Source organism: Lytechinus pictus, chromosome 2, assembly GCF_037042905.1.
Source record: "Lytechinus pictus isolate F3 Inbred chromosome 2, Lp3.0, whole genome shotgun sequence".
NCBI lineage: Eukaryota > Metazoa > Echinodermata > Echinoidea > Temnopleuroida > Toxopneustidae > Lytechinus > Lytechinus pictus.
The window spans coordinates 33,428,329-33,449,149 of NC_087246.1; the positions used below are offsets into that span (position 1 = coordinate 33,428,329).

At 35.9% G+C, this 20,821-nt stretch overlaps 2 protein-coding genes across 3 annotated transcripts in view; one reads left to right on the forward strand and one right to left on the reverse strand.

The window, feature by feature from the left end:
- Nucleotides 1-3,132, forward strand: part of LOC129254373 (clathrin heavy chain 1) — a 45,419-nt gene extending 42,287 nt beyond the window's left edge. For both annotated transcript variants that reach the window (XM_054892833.2, XM_064115491.1), the window contains one exon: nucleotides 452-3,132. In XM_054892833.2, the coding sequence (XP_054748808.2) occupies nucleotides 452-606 (155 nt within the window). In that variant the 3' untranslated portion in view covers nucleotides 607-3,132. The remainder of the gene's footprint in view (nucleotides 1-451) is intronic.
- Nucleotides 3,133-5,473: 2,341 nt separating this feature from the next.
- On the reverse strand, nucleotides 5,474-19,017 carry LOC129281199 (somatomedin-B and thrombospondin type-1 domain-containing protein-like). The gene is made up of 5 exons (XM_064095608.1): nucleotides 18,975-19,017; nucleotides 18,323-18,511; nucleotides 17,356-17,449; nucleotides 16,626-16,717; nucleotides 5,474-7,322 (listed from the first exon to the last, which is right to left on the reverse strand). The coding sequence occupies exons 1-5, from the start codon at nucleotides 19,015-19,017 to the stop codon at nucleotides 7,132-7,134; spliced, it is 609 nt and encodes a 202-aa protein (XP_063951678.1). The 3' UTR covers nucleotides 5,474-7,131.
- Nucleotides 19,018-20,821: the final 1,804 nt, after the last annotated feature.

Genomic DNA, 20,821 nt, shown 5'->3' on the forward strand with positions numbered 1-20,821 from the left:
TAGAAATGTGGTCTTGATAGTTTCTCCAGACTTTTAGATATTTGTCTTCGCTTCTGGGCCTTCTGATCCTATTAATTCTCTTTAAAACCAACATAGCAGACATTTTCTAGATAGGCATTTTAACAGAAAGAAAGGAGTATTTCTAAATGTAGTTGACTGCTTATTATAGCTGGCCCTTGCATTTTTACCCTACTTACTCTTTTACATGCTTTATTTATAATACAGTTTTCAGTCTTATACATTATTTATCTTTTCGATTGTCACACAAAAATGTGCTCATTTATGTCATTATTATTGTATCAAGTTTTTTTATATTTGTTATTGATTTATTAATAAAATGCAGAAACTCCAGCACAAAAAAAAAATGCTGACCGAAATTTGGTTGCATTGCAGTAAGCTATTAACCCCCATCAACTCTTAACAAATCTTGTTCCTTTTCATGTCTTTGTAGATGAGCCACAGCTCATGATCACCGCTGGTCCCGCCATGGCACCAGGTATGCCAGCAGGGATGCCGCCTCAACCAGGTATGATGCCAGGCATGGTGCCTGGCATGGCACCGGGTATGGGTATGCCCGGTGCACAACCTGGCTACTATGGTATGTAACACATGTAATCAACTTGCACCGGGGGTATCATATAACCAAACCACCGGTACACCAACCAACGCCTCTGGTACCCAATCATAGTCACGGGCGGTACCTGAAGTTCTTTTTATTGCAGTACCGAATGCTTCGCTCAGCCAGCAAGTTCTTCTATCTTTGAAATGAAAGGGAGATTGGGATAGGCGATTCTGGATGACGATTGTTATATGGATGACATACAGTGAACTATATTTGCATATTTTATATGTATGCTCTATACATAGATACAATGATGTACAAATCAATGTAGAATGAGATGCTATGTTCTGACAGAGCATCCTCCATACTTACTGCTGGAAAGAACTGGTCACATCAGAACAGGAATACATGAATTTGTGATTATATATATATATATATAAATAAAATTATGTGCAAGTCATTTCATAATAGTTAATATAAATAAATGGAAAGGAGGTCATGTGTATGAATTGGATAAAAGGAAATATGGGATGAGGAATATCTGAGACCAAGCTCTTGGGTCATGTGGTCCCATAATACCATACTTTATCAGAGTAGGTTTAGATTGTTCAAGATTTAGTTTTTATATACGTTCATGAATATGATTTCACTTTCTTTTTGTTATTGTGGATTGAAAACCAAACCATTTTGCTTTCCAATTGTGATATTTAGTACACTTAGTTATATATTGTATTTTTATGTAATTGATATTATATTATGTGGTCCATGATAGGAGGTGGATTATTATATGATGTTTGGCAGGCCAGAAAGAGACTAGATTGTATTTTGCGATATTCTTGAATTCATTGCCGAGCCAGATTTGGGAACTGATTTTTTTTTTGTCAAATGTATTTTAAGAGAAGACTCTTTGTGTTTGATTATTTGTGAAAAAGAACATCAGAATCGGGAAAGATTTTTAGTGCTGAGAGCTAAAGGGGTGTTGGTTAACTTGACCGCTCTGACAAAATTCCAGGGATTCCTGTATAAGTAGATTTTGTGTGTCAATTTTAGGGTACTTCCCCATTCTTTTTTTTACAGGGGAATTCCCATAGAGAAGAAAGAATGAAAGCTATATGGAAGAATTTAGAATGTACTGTTATTTGTGTTTCTAATTGTCAGTTCATTGTCGTGCTTTGTAAATGTCTGCATATGCTAGCCCAGCTTTTATGAGAAATGATATTGTAACTTGTCCAGAAAAGAATTTAATTAAGAATATGTTTAGATATTATTGAAGCCCAGCTTTTATTTTCACTCAGAGATTTATTATGAATTCAAAATTTACTGCTCTAATCAGATTTTGATGGCATTCTTGAGAATAAGAGAAATAATTGTATTTACAATCTGTAATTAAATTCATCCAAACTGTTAGGAATTGAAATATCAAATTGAGCTGAATAAAAAATGAGCACAAATTGAGGATGTGATATAATATAGTTATTAAAGGAGTAAAAAATTCTCAATAATTGGAGGAAAAAGTGGTTGTTAACTCAAGACATGATCATGAAAGATTTTGTTCAAGTTTTTTTTTCATTTTAAACAGAAATATACATCTATAAGATAAACAAAATGTAAATTATCCCCATTGGAAGTTATTCGAATGAATGGACCATATTACTATATATCATGTAGTCTTTTATTGTCAATATCAACAATTATCATTATTATAACAATACTGATCATACACATATTATTATTATTATATTTTTGTTTTGTGAAGCTATGATATATTATTTTGTGGACCCTCGTGGAGAAAATAGTCTCGTCTACTGAATTCATTCCTGACCGTTGAGAAAGTAGTGTTAAAAGGACGTGAAGTAGTTTTGAATGGTATATATTTGATAAATGGTGTATGGAACCGACGTGGACCAATCGGTAATGACAGTGGAATCGCCCTTGAATGTGCTTATGAATCATTTAAAGAGAGTTTATCTGTTATATTGCTGCATTCTGGCTGTAGCGATAGTTCTAATATAGTTCAGGACTTTAGACAAAGATGAAGAGCTCCAGAGTATTTTGTCTAAAGTATGTCACGAGCTCTTCATGTTTGGATCTCTGCTATATTTTTGTTTGTTTAGATAAAAAGAAAGATTTTTTTCTTCTATATTTTGTTTAGCAGAACCAACAAATCATATACATTTCATTAATTCAAATTCTCAATTAGTATCATCAAATCTTAGAGAGGAAATCAAACTTTTTGTTAGTTTTGAAAACCATGAATATGAGTCACATGACTGAAGCAAATAGATGAATAGGTATATAACAATTTTTAATGATCTGCAAGAACTGCCCCTTAAATGATATAAAAGTAGGAAAAGCACTTACACATCAGGATTTTGTCTGTTAAAATGAATGTTGGTATGAATTTTTATTCCAAAGGAGATTTTTCTCTCTCTTATTCATTCATTTTTACGTGTGCAAAACCTCTTTTGTTACTTGCTGGCCCCAGATGGAAAAATGTCGTTTTCATGTTCTCTTGATTATGTGAGGGAAAGATTCCGTACAAATAAATGTGATAAACCCAGTAATTCTAACACTTTTTTGTCACTTGAAGATTCTTTTTTTTTAACCCGTTCCTCGTGTTTGAAGGTTGTGATTGTCATAAAGATGATGTTTTGGAGAATAGATTATTGAAGAAATGCAAGTATAGAGATCAGAAAGTGGGAAAGAGGGGGGGGGGGGGATTTGGATGGAGGAAGAGAGAAAGAGGGAGGCTGCAGAGTAGGGAAGGGAGATGAAAATGAGAAAGATGGGTAGATTTTTTTTTAAGCTGGATGAGAAAGATGAAGAAGGGTAAGAGAGGATGAAAAGACCAGAAGAAGTAGAAAAAGACAAACAAAAAGGGAAAGGAACAAGGAAAACGAATGGAAGAAAGAGAATATAAAAGGAAGGAAAGAATAAAAGGGAAACTAGAAAGGGATAGTGAACAACAGAAAATATGTGACGCAGATTTCGTTTACTCTTGTTAGAAAATATACTTATTCAGTATTTATATTTGACCCAGATCAAACTTGTAAATCCATTCAGATAATATAACCTTTTTCATTCCGCCTCGTTTTACTACTCCTATTTATAGCCGACAATGACAAACGAGCATTAATGTAAAAATCAGTTTATGAGTAAGAGGAATCCTAGGCAGGCGGCGATGTGTCAACACTGGACTATTTTTGGTCCAATGGGGTTGGAATCCCTCGAAGAAAACACACGTCCACATTCTTCCCGCCATCGCACTGGGACCGCGGGTTTGTGTGTGGTACGACATCGAAGGAAAATTTGCCTTTGATCGGTATCGTTTAACTGGTGAATGCATTGGTCGTCTGCCCTAGGTAAATTCATTTTTTAACGAGTTCGTTTTGCGAATAGTCGATCTACTGCTTGAAAAATTAATTGAATTGATTGTTCAGCTATTGTTTGATCGAGGTAATTCTTTCTTTTTCATCATTGCTCATAAATCATTTGCTAATGTCAAGCCCAGTGTTGCCTGAGTGGTTTATAATTAATTAATGCAAGACTTTGCAAAACTTTAATGATTGTATTGTTCTGAAATTGAATTCCTGCAAATGAATAATGTATTTTACCTTAGACAAATCTTTGTTCCCTTGTAACTTAAACTTCATTTCCTCGACATTTGTATAGTTGATTAAAAGTAGGAAATTATCAATAAAGAATGAAATGTTATTGTTAATGGACTCGTATGAATCGGCGTTTTAGCAATAGACCCCCCCCCCCGTCTTCCTATAAGCTTCTATTTCAATACCAATGCAAAATGAATCACTTTGTTTCAAGGAATTATAAATGATTGATTTACAGTACAAAAACAATATATATGTTTCAAAAGAAAACATTCACACACTGTTTTTTTTTTCTTTGTATACCACACACACTTTATTGCCATTAAACTGCCGGACATTCAAACAAAACTCACATCTGAGGACAAAAATCATCTATTCTCTTTTTAAGATGAGGTATAATGAAACTGCTCTTTGATTCCAAATGAGTATTTTATAAATTGTAATTCACCTGATATCCTGATTGCCATTTACTATGACATTACACAGATAAAAAAAATTTAAACGCGAAATGACGTATAGCTCGATTTTCGTTTGTTTTACTTATCTTTGAACTAAAGTGATATATAAAGGGATAAACCGATGGGATAAATATTGAGGGAAGAGGAAAAGATGAAAAGAAATATATGAGAATTAAAGTAACAAACACAGGATGAGAGGAGGAAGGAAAGTAGAGGGTGACGAAATTGATGAAAGGGTGAAGAAAAAAATAAAAGAGAAGGAAGAGGGTTGAAGTGTGAAGGAAGTGAAAGGGGGAAAAATAATAGATGAAAAATATACAAGAGGAAGAGGTAGGAAAAACGGGGCGAAACGGGAAAGAGATATAGAAGAATTTACTAAAAGCTGACGAGAAAATAAAAGAGACGGAAGAAGAAGGGGAAAGAGGGTGAAAGGAAGAGAGGGTGACTTGGTGTAAAGAAAATATACAAGAGGATAAAGTAGGGAAAAGGGGGAAAGGAGTAAGGAAGGAGAGGGGGCGAAATTATAAAGAGGGGGAGAGGAGACCACATAAAAGTGACGCTTTACAGAGAGCAAACCTTAATTTGACAATCACGGTATTTTAGAATTGGACGACCCACAAATCTCTTTTTTACTGCTCTACTTTCTTCCTTTTTATTTCCCTTCCACTTTTTATTCATTTTCTCCTTATGCTTTATTTTTTAGTTCTTGAAAAAGCATAGATGAGGTTAATTCCTGCCCCCCTCCCCCATTGGAGCCGCCACTGCATAACACTCATGACACATATAAAGAGTGATTATGTTCAACATACAACAATAAAGCAAAGGTCAGCAAATAAGGAAATAAATAATATTGATAGCAAATTTAAAGTTCTCTTCTATTCTATCTGAGATTCAATCATTAAAAAGCACAGCAGTTGAAAAAAATATTTTCCTCTTTACAGTACGAAATCTAACACTCCCTCGGAAATCTACATCATAGTTATAAAGAAAAAAAAACCAAGATAGATTTCGAACGTGCAGCAGAACAATAAAAACCCATTTTAATAGAATAATACATAATGGCAGTTCTATCGCTATAAACTTTGAACGATACAAGTAAGAAGCTAGTGATAAATGTTTATATGCAAAACGAATGATATCTCAATATAAATACAAGTCTAAAAGGCATTAATAACATGCAGGGGAAAATAGTATATACACGTGACAAACGATAGCACCTTCACATAAAATGCAACATTTTGTGTTCTTTATAACATAGTACATCAATAAGACTCTTCGCGAAGTTATTAAACACTTGTCGTGTAACCAGCATTAAAACATACCTATTATCATAACTCGATAGAATGAAACAGCGCATACTCTGTTTCACCGTGTATACGCCTCACCGTTTCAAATAGTAATGCCGAAAATGTACCGGTTTGACTAAAGTGTGTATAAAAACACTCAACAGACCAATATTTACAGGACTCAATACAAAAATTTGACTGAGATGTTGCCGATTTGGTCCAAATTCTTGAAAACGGATCGTATGAATACTTTCTGGTGTTCTGCTGTACGTCTAAAAGTTTATTGCTGAATATAATTTTCTTTAATTACCTCTTTCTAATACACATTAAAACATTTTATGTAATGTATCAAGACCATGATTTTAAGTTAAACATTGTCAATACAGTTTAAATAATTCAAGTGATAAAAAAAATCTGCTTGAATTTTACGTAACTACTATACACAGTAACATATTGTATCCTACACAATTAAATATTCTTTATTATTACATTGGAAATGTCTACCAATTTTACTAGACATCAGACATTTTTAGCTAATTTTCTCATGAAATCTGCCAATATACTCATTAATATAAAAAACGATTTTTTTTTTTAGCAGTCAAATAAGGTTGACATAATTATGTCTATGTAAAGCAATGGACTGCTGTGAAATATTATACATTCATTATGCAAAATTATAACATTTAATCACATTAACCTATAAAATATGAATTACTCTGTCAAAACAAAAATAGGTATTTTTCAATCATTTTTTTCATATCAAACTGATACTGGTTTCGATTGATTATGTTTCAACTAGCTTTAATTTTAACAAATAAATTTATTACATACTATCTAAATTATTTTGTTTTTAGTGTTTGTTTGATACAGACATATGTCGGTGGTGGGCTTAAGTTTAATCCAAACCTGTATTGCATTACTTCGAAGAAAAAGAAAAAGGAAAATGTTTCAAAACCAGTAAATGCGAAGACATTCTGAAAATCGCATAGTAATTTATATGTGATAATAACATGGCATACATCATTTATGAAACTCACATGGTCTTGATACGCCTATCATCCAAATAATTATTTTACAGTACCCGAGCGAAAAATACATATCGAAAATATGGAGCAAAGTTAAGAACTTAAAGAAAGAGACGAGAAAAATACAGCCTATAGAATAAGAATCATTACGAGTTATAATAATATAACGAGAGGGTAAATATTAATCATCTACTAAACAAATATATAATCTTCTCCGGTGTTACATTTGCAGTCACTTTCGATGGATTGCTGTATCCAACGACCTCGGCAACCCTTGACGTCGACAGCGACGAAGCGAGTTTTCTCTTTGAGGGTTCCCTCACCGTTGCAATGGCCGTCGGTCCCGTAAGCGGGGCGGTCACACTCAACACATGCTATCTTTGCTGTGGTGGATGGAGAAAAAGAACGAATTTTTTTAATGATAATCGTGTAACACACAAGCTTGTACTTGACGAAATGGTGAGATATTATGTTGTCAAGTCGACAGAATGGTCTCATCAAGTCGACTTCTATGTTTGTAATTCTACACACCGATATAGGGGTATCTTGTCAAGTCGACGTATTAATTGTGTAACTTTGGCGACAAGACTATATGAGATATATTGTCAACTCGATAGAATGGTCTCATCAAGTCGACTTGTTATGTTTTTTATTCTACATCCCGATATAAGGGTATTTAGTCAAGTCGACGTATTATTGTGTAACTTTTGCGACATGACGATATACGATATCTTGTCAAGTTGACTGAATGGTCTCATCAAGTCGACTTATTATGTTTGTAAGTCGACATACCGATATAGGGTATCTTGTCAAGTCGACGTATTAACTGGGTAACTTTGGCGACATGACGACATACGATATCTTGTCAAGTTGACTTAAAGTTCTCAAGTCGACTTATTATGTTTGTAAGTCTACATACCGATATAGGGTATCTTGTCAAGTCGACGTATTAATTGTGTAACTTTGGTGACATGACGATATAAGATATCCTGTCAAGTCGACCTAATGATCTCATCAAATCGACGTATCTATTGTGTAATTTGGCGACATAAATACATACATTATCTTGTCAAATAGACTTAATAGCCTCGTGAAAATCGATTTATTAACTTTGTAACTTTGGCGACATGACGACATAAGCTATCTTGTCAAGTCGACGTGACGACATAAGGTATCTTGCCAAGTCAACTTCTAAAAAGTTACACGTAGTCATTCGACGTATTTGTAAACTAGACATTCCAAGCGTCATATTTTTTTAAACAGAAATGTTACTAAATTGATATGTCAATCCCAGCAAAAACATGTGTGTTTATTAGACATAAGAAATGTAAACTTTTATTTTCTTGATAGCTGACAAATTGTTCCCAATGTTCACCTTAAACTCTGTTACCCGTGTCCATAATATTTCCCTGGTGAATACGTTGTAGGTGATTTACGACAGTAACTGTTGAGCAGACATGGGCAATATTTACCGAAGCAATTCAAATCTACATCATATACTCCATTGAATAAGAATGTGGACTGTAAGATCTCAGTCTGTCCAATCGAGGGCGGAATGAACGATACACCAATTAAACGATACATTCCCAGGTTTGCACAAGCTTGATTGAACTTTTTTTTTCTTCCAATATAGCCCTAAAGATGTTGGCATCTTTCAAAGCTTGCTGGAAATTTTTTTTTTTCTGACGACAGTGCTTTACGTAAACACCTACTTTTCAAATGGACTTTGCTATTATTTTGGTTGTTCTTGCGATCACGGCAAGAGGTGAACAAACTCATTAAAAATATAGATTAAATAGGGCCTCCTTCATTTTAATTTCGACTGTCAATCTTTTACCATTCACGAGCAATCGATATAATATGTGACCATAGCTTCCTAAAAACCGACACTGCTCCTACACAATCGTTTGGCTTATATAGATCACAATGTATACGGGCAATATTGTCATAATATTTCTGGCACCAGATTTTGCACAAGTTTACCGTCTCACAAAAAACTCAGATAAATCATTCTTTTCGACAATCGCTATCTCAGAAGAATGATCCCGAAAGCGACCCATCCCTTTGATGCGCCCAAATTACATTTCATTTACACGGAGATTACAAAAGGAACGAGCGTTTAATTCCACTAAATAATTTATGCACTTTAATCATTTCCCGCGTATTCATCCAAGCAGTGAACTTAACCTTTCGGTACACAAAATAATCAAGGCTTCATTTCTTCCACTCAAAGTTTATTCACGTTAAAATGGCTTTTTAGATTTTTATGATTGATGAGCGCCTCTATTTGTTTATTGAGTCGTAAAATTGATAAATAACTTGAAATGGAGGTCGGGTACGGTAAAACATGATAGCGAGGTGATTTCGTTTATATTTTGAAAATTTGACTCGAGATAAGTCCATTTTCCACTTTCAAAAGTCAGATTCCTACCATGGACCTATATTTGATTTTAAATTTCTATGATTGATGATTTCGTCACGCCTTTGTGCAGCAGGCTACCTTTAACAACATTGTAACCAATTTACATGATTTTTTTTTACAGATAAGGAAGTCAGTGTTATAGGCCATTACATAAGTATGTATAACACAGAGAGGACAAGGGAGAGAGAGAGGGGGGGGGGGGGTGAGTGAGAGGGGATGAGAGGCATGGGCGGAAATCCCAGGGAGACATGGGGACGCGTCCCCCTACCCAAAATAGTAGGGGGACACAATATCAAATTTCCCCCTACTATTTTTTGTCTTTTATGATGGAAAGAAATACATCATTCAAAATCGAAATAAAACATGAAGTTTGGACGAGATGACCTTATTTTTTGGTACGATAACCTTTTGTTTTTGCATGTCAAATCTATTTTGGTCGAGATGATCTGACATTATGGGGTGATAACCCTTTTTTTTATTTTGCTTTTGCTTGTCAAATTTTCCAGCTCCTGGTCCCCCTATATACCTTTAGGGAGAGATTTTCGCCCTTGGTGAGAGGCATAGAGTAAGGGAGAGAGCAAGAAAGGTGACTAAATCATTACACTTTGTTTCGAAACAATGCTACATGGCATGTCTCATTAAACATACTTCCTTTCTCACGTCACAACCCGTTACACCAACAAAGTAAGGCCAATTTCGCTCATTACTTATCATTACCTTTATTCATGACACCACATTGGATAGCATTTTGAAAGGCTATAATAAAAGAGCCATTATTTCAATCATTCACAAACCGTGGACTTGTGCCAAAGACAAAATGGTTTATTTCATTTTGTTTCTATCTATATTCTTTATTGTGACTGTTACCCGGAGCTGTTACTCATTTTAGTGAAGATCATTCCCCTGACCTTCCCAACCCTGGGGAAACAATCCATTGTGTTTCCTGAAGATCACAGAAGGCCTATTAGTTGGCAAGGCCACTTATTTATCCTGACACACGTAATGCCGTACTTTTTTTATGGGGGGGGGGGGTGCTCTTCCTAAATTCAGTGGTCAGTATTGTCGAATCTCATCATCATCATCATCATCGTTTGTTATCACATTTCAATAATTCGACATGCGAATTTATTGATCCAGCCTATACTGTATAGGTACACTGGCATAAACTATAGAGGCAATTACCCAGGGGAGGGGGAGGGGGCAGGGTGGCTGATATTCCTCCTCAATCCAATGGTTGTAGTTTGTATCTCGTCATCACTATCTCTAGCACTAAATTTTCTTGAATATCTACAGAGTTGTCGAATATATTCTTGTCATTTTCTATCATGAAGACATATATTTCTCAGTTGTTGGTGCTCATTGAAATGTTCTGGATAAGGTGCCCCCCCCAAAAAAAAAAAAAATACCACTACAATTTTATTCTTCAAGTGTTCTTTTTTCTCCAAATTTATCATGTAATTTAAAAGCGTTGAAAGAAAAAGATCGTTTTGATTAGTGCCTAATACTGTCTGACCCATTAATATAGCCAATAAAGTTACCTGCCGAAGCCGTATACAGTCTCGTGATTTCAATTGCATATATATGTATATATTGACATACTTGTACTTCATTCGCACCCTATGTCATCCCATAGAATGCCCCCAAACCAAAACCAACACAAGCAAAACAAAAATTAAAAAGGAAAAAAAACACAAACACACACATTAACAAAAAGTGGGAAAGCCACGACCCCTTATTCTATGACACTTTCAACATAACGGATGGCACACGCATCATTATATCTTTAATGACAGTTATGTAATCGCTTAGTAATTCTTTAATATATCGGTTATCCAGGGAGGTTCTCTTAGTGCATTAAACTCTGAAAAGATATATACACACTTAAAATGTTGGGCAACATACTGTCCACTGTTTTGGGTATTGTATGTTGGTCAAAATACATATATTCTGGACAGATTTTAACCAATAGTTGTGTGGACAGTATGTTGCCCAGTGATGGTTAAAAATTTACCCTTTTTTGCCCAACCTTTTTAAAAGTGTACACAAAAACACGCTTTTGAAACCACAATTTTAATCTAATTTGTGCATTTGTCGGAATTTCAAATGGAAAACTGGAATTTCAGGTGCATCCAATCGAAACATATTCAATAATTTTACTTCATGAATTGGAGTAAAAATAAAACTATAAAAAAACACCAACAATGATAACAATCAGGGGATGAAAATGCATCGTATTTTCGGTCAGAGTTCCCCTCCTTCACTTTCAAGGGGGGGGGGGGGCACACTTCTGTTTTAACGGCATTTCTATATTAAAAATATTAATTGTGCCTCTCAAAGGGGGGGGGGGGCGCATGGGCCAGCTTCCCCCCCCCCCCCCAGGATCCGCCAGTGAGCTTGTGTACCATATCGCCAAAACGGATTTTTAAATCCAATAGACATTTGCTTTACCCAAAGACTTAGATTTTATTGCTAAACCTCCAAGGTTTCTTGATAATTTCAGTTCATGTTTAGACAACTTCATATAATGAATTCACAGGACAATGCATTTCAACGTGAAAATGAACATGACATAGATTTGATAAACTCACGCGACAGTCATAAATGTTTTAGAAATAGTCTCTGACCAAATCAATAAAAGACTATTAGTCATTGGAGTAAAACAATATATTTTTTCACTAGAACTCCTGATCATACAGGTTAACATAACAACAGCTAATGTTCTATAATTTCACCTTTTAATTTATATGGTTAAGCGGTTTCTAATGATTAAACAATAAATAAAGCAATTATATGTATGTCAGTGCAAAAGGTTGAGACGGTGGAAGTTTATTAAGAGGCTTAGGTTTTAACAGGGGTAATTGCAAACACCCCCATACACCCCTTTCCCGCGGGAACGCCCTTCAGTGTACCCCTGGAAGCAACCCCCTGCTCCGAGGGGTCTGAATCACAGAAGTATTCCTTCCACCTGGAGGAAAAAAAAATCAACGATGGAGTAGAAACACCTTTGAGGGATGTAAATACTCGTTGAGTTGACTCGTACTTTTTAAAGGATGATTCATCGAGTTACGAAACAATGATAGGCCCACATCTTACACTAAAATAATCATCACACCGTATGATCTCTATAGTTCTTTTTTGCTTGAAACTGACACAATTTCGGTCAAAATTTTATTTTTTTAAGTTGTTATAACATTGGTAAAAATTGCCAATTTGATTAAATAGTGCCATTGCATGCGTGCGATTCCATTACGTAGTAAACGCTTGCTATTTCCACTAAATTGTGTCAATTTCATTGACTGCTACAATCTAGTCGAATATGACTGGATGTGATTATTTTGAAAGAGATTATCGACGATGTAGAGCCTTTAGAGACGTCGTTGTGATGTATTGATTAAAAACTGAACTTGAACTTGAACGCCGTGACCTTGAAGAAAATGATTAACATTTTGTTTGTCATAGACATTAGTCACTTGATTAGTATAGTCAAAGTTGCAAAGCCCCTTATACTCTGTGAGAATAATTATGATCGTTGTTTCGAAGAAATAACAAGCAAAATTATAATTTCATAAAAAGCATGTCAACTATATCCCACGAAATTCTAGAGAGGTCGAATTAAGTTCACGTCCGATTTTGACCGCAAATCATATAATTGTCATACCTCAATTGACGGGACAAACCACAAAGTACATGTAAAAGACCACAAACATAGCAGCTCACCTTTTGTTCCTTATATTTTATTAAAAGCACCGTCACCCTTCCTCCCTGCGGCAGACATACATTATCAATAAGACGATGTTCCGACTGATCACTTCCCAAAAGCATATTCCTTTTATTTATATTTTCATTCATTTGGTATAACCGTGCTTGCTCCTGAAAATTAATACGAAGTTGTCTCTACAGGTATTCCCGTCTGACACAATCAACCCAAAACCACAGATAGAAATAGAGAAGAAGATAAATAGCTCAATTTCATGCTCTCTCGCCTCTGGCTATATTTTGAACCCCCATTTCCCTAAATAAAAGGTTAAGCACTTTCCGCGAGCACTCCGCGTTTTGGGAAACCTTGTTTCGACAGCGCCACAATTCCCAATTTATTGGCGGCTGTAACAATGTCACAAAAGAAAGAGGATTGTGTAAAACGATATTGATTTGTGTTAAGTTCATCATAAAGTTCATCTAATATCCTCAACATTTAGCGACAGGCCGAGGGCTAAGATTACTGTTTTTGTATGAAGCAAGCTCCGTCCTTAGAAAAAAAATTGTAATTTCAAGTAAAATGGTGAGATACTATTCCTTTAATAAAGATGAGCGGGATATTATTTGATAACCTTGAAAATGATCTCTTAATGGTAATTGGAACTTGATAACATAGATATCTTGCTACCAGCCGTTAAATTCGCTATTTGTGTGATATAATGGGTGCCAATGACCTAAATCTAACATGGAGCTATTTGTGTGATCGAGGTAAATTGAGGAAATGTTTACCTAATAAAACAAAAACAAGACTAAACAATAACATTAAAAAACTCACCAAACAAAAATACACATACACACACGTGATTATGAATCTCATCAGACTTCACTATAGGCTAAGGTCACAACCCCCAAAATTAGCCTGATCGGCGACCGGGCGGCGATTTTTTAGCCAATTTCGCCCGGGCACTGAGCGGCGGCCGTCCGGGCACCACTGGTTTTGGGGCATCGCTCGGTCGCCGCTCAAGATTTAGCGCGGAGTTAAAATTCTCGCGGCGCCTGCTCACTTTTCACTCGCCGCCCTAAATACGCTCGGTGCCCGGGTGGTCGCCGTCCGGGCGCCGACGTAATCGAGCGGTCGCTGTCGAACGATTTAGGTAAAAATTCGTCAGATCAAAGGCTGTCGAGCGGTCACCGGTTAGTCGCCGTCGCTGGCTGCTCAGAGATCGGTTGATGATTTCGCGGCGAATTAAAATATCGTTGGGCGATGCCTGAAATCGAGCGGTGCCCGAGCAGGCTACTAATTGGTCGGTCGCCGCTCTGAGTTGTGACTGAAGCATAGGCTACCGACGACCGACCGATTAGTAGCCTGCTCGGAAGCCGCTGGAATTTAGGCATCGCCCAACGATTTTTGTAGAAGTCGAGCGGGCTGTAAAAAGGCTTATCGGTGGCCGAACTAACCATTACCCATTACTCAAGGCCAAATCTAGGTCAAATCGGGGAACTTTTATGTTTGGCGTCCGAGCAGTGATCGGCTGACGAACCACCGATTCCCGGGCGGTCTCCCACCGGCCATCGGCCTATTTTTAACTAATCGCACGGCCGATCTTGAATTCGCCGCGAGATCATCGACCGACCTCAGACCGGCCAATGACTGCTCGACAGCCTTTGATCTAACGAATTCAATTTTTGACATAAATCGTGCGACGGCGACCGCTCGATTAAGTCGGCGCCCGGACGGCACCGGGTACCGAACGTATTTAGGGCGTCGAGTGAAAAGTGAGCAGGCGCCACCAGAATTTAACTCCGTGCTAAATCTTGAGCGGCGACCGAGCGATGCCCCAAAACCAATGGTGCCCGGACGGCCGCCGCTCGGTGCCCAGGCGAAATTTGCTAAAACCTCGCCGCCCGGTCGCCGACAGGCTAAGTTTGGGGGTTGTGACCTTAGCCTTAGATTGGGTCAGTTTTTTCCATTATGATAAAAATACTCAAATTTGTTAAAGAATCTTTACGAATGCAAACTGAGGGAGCGAAGCGAGAGAGCTGATAACGAAGCATTTTCATTGGAATCAAAGAATCTATAAAAAAAAATGCAATAATTTGTACGTTTTAGAAATTCATAAGGACAATCTGCCCCATCTGGTTCCCACTACTGAAGACCATGCAGTAAAAAATAGATTCTCAAATATACTTATTGACATTTGGACTATTGTCGGACATAATCAGTTCAATGGCCTCATGGAAAGTTATTCAAGTATACCAAAATGAAAAACATTATAGAACCAAATTCCATGAGTGAAAAAGCGATGTGATCATGGTGATGAAAAGAAGAGCATTATGATCGGACGATTTATCATTTTTGTCAGTTATTATCCTACTCATTATTCGACGAAAATGATTCCTAATCCTAAAAAAAGAATCTTCCTTTGACGAATACCGCTGTCCTAAGGAATTATGAAAAAAGGATGTTGGAGAAGACATTTATCACTTTCAAAAATTATTTTCTTCGTATACCATTGAAAAAATTGAGTCTATATAGCTACATTAATCCTTTTCCATCATTAAGGTTTGATCCACTGTCCAAATTGGTGATCGCAGACTAGGAACTTCTTTTGTAAACTTGTACTAATTTCTTCAATATCTCAAATTTTGTGACTTCTACTTTGGCGAGGGATTTTCACTAATTTATCACTTGTCCGTATATCATCATTATCATTAGTCACTATTGATCCCATGCTCGATAAATCATTTATCAATAATCGTGATGATGTGACGTCTCCATAATCGTTTGAAGGGTTGTGTCTTTTATGAATGGCTAGGTGTAAGTTCACCAGTCATTAAGAGAGCCAACAAGTCGCCTGTGGTGAGTCGTCTGACCACTCAACCACGGCAAGGTCTACAGTTCAATACTATACGATGGGTTAATGTCATGCAGACTCCAAACCGAAACATTTTTTACCCTTTATACGTTCGGTTATTTATAATCTCTTTCATTTTCAAAGTTGCATGGATGGTTGATGAGTGGACCGATCGGGGGAGGGTGGGGTGTTGAATGACCTACATGATGAATTAAAAAGTGGATGTGAACTATATCAGTTGTGCTCAAAAGTTAGTGAACCCTCTTCACAAAATGCACTCCTTCACGCTGAGTGTTAAATGTAAACTACAACATTACAATATTCTGTGAGCCCAGAGCAACTCACTTGATTTAATTTAATATTTTATCACCTGAAATCACAATTAAATAATCTAAAACATGGCAGAACTTAGAACTTAAAGACTCTAAAATATGTGTATTTTCGAGTGGGGTATATATATATATATATATATATATATATGTTTACTGCAAAATCTGTTTTAACCAATGTTAAGAAACAACGTACAGGCAACAGAGTTGTTTGGTTAAAGAACGCCAATGCTGTGTAATTCTTACGCAATTTTGTGGGAAAATAGTAAAACATGATTTTTTTTTTCTGATATGTCATAAAAAAAAAATTCAAGTACCCTTTTTACTGAATATTGGATGATTTCATCCTCACCATTTTTATAGAGAAAATATTGGAATACTTACGTTTCCTTAGACTAGATGTCCAACTTTCACTATCTGTATAACAACGTTTGTTTACATGCCTTACTTTGAAATATACACAGTAACTCTTGAATCTGCAAGGAATAAAAAACGAAAGTTTAACATCAGAGATGATTTATTCTAGTATTGTGATTGTTTATGACGTCAGAGTCAATCTTCATTATCGCAGCCGTTTTGGTTGCGTTCATTTTAGGATCTCTCTTTTTTGTGTGAGTAGCTTTGCATTTGGTCAGTAATTATGTTTACATCAATATGATTTCGACCTTTTTGTTCCTTCTCTTTTTTCTTTCCTGTATATATACGCATATATGAATAAGTCGACAATATTTTCTTCATTTCAAAGGGGATCCACACTTTACAAGCTTTGCTTTTAGTGGACCCCCCTCATTTCCATTTATGCTCAATATTATACTTTTTTTTACGAAGTAAGAATGCTCGTCTGTAAAATTGTACTTGCTTTATATTATTTTATATTACTTTGTATTATGTTTTGAATGGAAATGGAATAAACAATTGAATTAAATCGAAATTTTCTTATTCATCACCTTCTTCCTCCTCTTTCTTTTCTCTTCATCATCTCCTATTTTGTTCTTCTTGTTCTTGTTCTTTTTCTACCCCTTAACAAATATGTTTCCTTTTCTTCTCATTCCCCTCCTAACTTCGATTGAATAAAACTCCTTTTGACAATTGAACCAATTGAAGTTAAACTTACGTCATTCGATCTCGGTAAAAGAAGTTGTTGACTGCGTTGTGTTGTGCTTCGTCGCGTTTCACTCCCAAATGATAAGGTAAAATTAAAGCAACACCTATATTAGAAGAAAACATAAACATGAAGAGTCACAAAGAAATTAATCATTTATGAAATTCTGGATTAATATACGACTTTCATCTTAACCTCATACTTATCCTAACGGTCTGACTTTTGGCGACGATGAGAATAACATTGTTTAGGAACCTGCCATTATTCGACTCCAGCCTAATACGATACAGTTTTACTGTTAGCTTTCGGTTAAAGGGATCGTTTAACTTTGTGAGCAGCTGATTTAAAAAATTCTCAAACTGAGTTGAAACGTGCGTATGAGTGCCTGTATTTGTCCTCAAAAACCCTGAAACAGACCACAATATAGGATGAAAAACTCTAATTTAGATACAAGTAGCAATTTACTAGCCTGATTTTGAGAACCGTCTAGTAGACGGGTTCAGCTTATGACCAGTTTTCTCCAATTCAAAAAGTCCGTTGGCTATTTTGACTGCCTTCTGTTTTGTGCATCTCCTATACACACACTATTAGCTGCACTGTACATTCAGTGTATACCTTGTACACACTGTATGTAGGTCATGCTGTGTTCATCTAGAGAATTAATGTGTTGTGGTGCACAGATTCCCTGTATACACATAGTCATTGAAACCAACTCCCAATTATTTCAAACTTTGGTTTACATCTCTAAGGTTTTAAAATTGATCCTGTAAATATAATACTTTGAAACTTTTGGGATGGTATTTTTACACTATAAGCCTAATGTTTAGCCCATTTTCAGGAACCAAAAGGATAATTTTTTAAATCAGAACAAAGTGATATGATCACTTTAAAGTGTCAATTTCGGGTTTAATTAACTCAGATGTTTCCATTAGAGATTATGTATGAAATCAAAATTAATTTATTTCAAATATTCACTTACTATTTCCGTATTTATTGGTAATATCGCAGTAACTGCTGAAGCAAGCTTTGACCTGTCGCAATGGTGGACATTTCTGGCCTGAGTTTTGTGGCTGTGTGATTACTGATCGTGTTCTCGTCTTGATGCCAATGCCACAACGTACACTGCATCCATCCCAGTAACTCCATGCCGATACTTGACAATCTACAGCTGAAAAACACAAGAAAAATAAAGATGATGAAAATACCATTGATTATATATGAATTTGAAATCGTGCCTTTTCACCTATTCCAGGCGATGTATAGCACCCATTAGGCCGTTAAGCTTTCCCTCTTTTCTCGGCCGTTGATTGCGCCGAAGTTATCATTACAACAGCAAATTTTTTTCATACATTTTTTTTTACTGAAATGATTATATTTTATCCTCTAAATCCTCCATAATGCTAGTCTTTGGGCAAAGTCAGAGTTGTGCTAGGTGAATTTTCATATATTATATTCGTATTTTTTTTACGTGGATACTCTTTGTACAGGGGCGGATTCAGGTTTTTCCAAAGAAGGGGAGCACATTTTGCCGAGGAAAAATTTGACAAGCAAAAAAAAGGGGGGTTTCAACCAAAAATTAAGTACATTTCGTCCACAATAAAATCTGAAAAGCAAAAAAAAAAAGTCCTCACTTTCAAATTTGAAAAGAGGGGCACACTTGTGTTTTAACGGCATTTTTACATTACAAATTTTAATTGTGCCTCTCAAAAGGGAAGCACGAGCCGGCTGTGCATCCCCCCGTAGATCCGCTAGTGTCCTTTTTTTAATATATATTTTTACCAAATACCTTAGTTTAAATATAAATTTCTTCTATTATTTTGTTTTTTTAAATTTTATATGCAAAAAAAAATGAAGTAGCTACCCTTGTTAAATACTGAGTGATTCATTATTGATTTTGTTTAAATCTTCAAACGTGTCGTTTCATATCTTGGAAAAACCACAGAGTTGAATATCAGTGGGTCGTTCAGTTATAAACTCGGTGTCATTTTGAAAGATCAGTTAAAGCTCAAGGATGGTCAGGTTTGTGTGAGGGTCTACAACCTACGAAAGAAAATCATACTCCTTTACAAAAATACCTTCTTAGCGATAGATTCTTTTATGATACAGTCAGAAACAGCGTTTATTTTGTCTACATATATCAAACTTTAAAGAGAATCTTCTTCCAAATAAACTAGTGGAATAACATAAGGAAATAAAGTCGGTGTCATTTTGAAAGATCAATTAAAGCTCAATAATGGTCACGTTTGTGTGAGGGTCTACAACCTACGAAAGAAAATCATACTCTATTACAAAAAAATACTTTCTTAGCGATAGATTCTTTATGTTACAGTCAGAAGCAAAGTTTATTTTGTCTACATATTTCAAACTTTAAAGAGAATCTTCTTCCAAATAAACTAGTGGAATAACATGAGGAATTAAATTCGGTGTCATTTTGAAAGATCAATTAAAGCTCTACGTTTGCGTGAGGGTCTACAACCTACGAAAGAAAATCATACTCCTTTACAAAAAAAAATACCTTCTTAGCGATAGATTCTTTTATGTTACAGTCAGAAATAATGTTTATTTTGTCTACATATTTGCAACTTTAAAGAGAATCTTCTTCCAAATAAACTAGTGGAATAACATGAGGAATTGTAAGAAAAATAACACATTCCATCACGATGTTGCAGACATTCAGAAGTAATTTACAAGGGCCAGATAAAGAGAGCTCAATTTGCACGTAAGCGGAAACTCGAGATTTAGGTCTCTGCAGACGATTGACAAAATGAAATCTGGATATTTGTCGTGTGACTGACCCCGAGCGAGGGGTAGAGATCAGGGGTGGATGGGTGGCGAAGACGAAGAAAATTTAATGAAACGAAATAGGCCTATAAATAGATAAATGCAAAGGAAAATGAGCAGAACAACATAATCTTTGACATATTCACATGAGGTATAACGAGGGTTCGATAGGGCCTAGGCGTTTATTTATACGCATCGTCACTCTCCCACCCAGGTGTATTGGACTTCCATAGGGGAAAAAATGCTCGAGCTTCCGATCAGGGTAGCCGTGCTAATGCCGTGGTATCAGTATGTACCGCTTTGAAACCTAGTATATTGAGCTGTGTAAATGTTGCTTATCATTAATTATAACAATCAATGTTATTACTATTGTTTTTAATATTATTGTATTATTTTTATTATAATTATCATTATTTAATATGCAATGGTAAATGGTGATGATTTTTGTACCTGATTGCCTAGAAATCATGAATGCTTGTAAGGAATCAACCATAGGACCGACGGCTTAAGGTCCTCTCCGAGGGACCTGATAATAAGGATTAATTCCTTAGCAAAGAGCACAAGCGCACCAAGTGGGAATCGAACCCGAGTCACCGGAATCCGAAACCCCCGCTCTATCGACTAAGCTATCGCGCCTCCTTGATTGTTATTAGTATCATCATTATTGTTATTAGTATTATAATTTATTATTATTCCG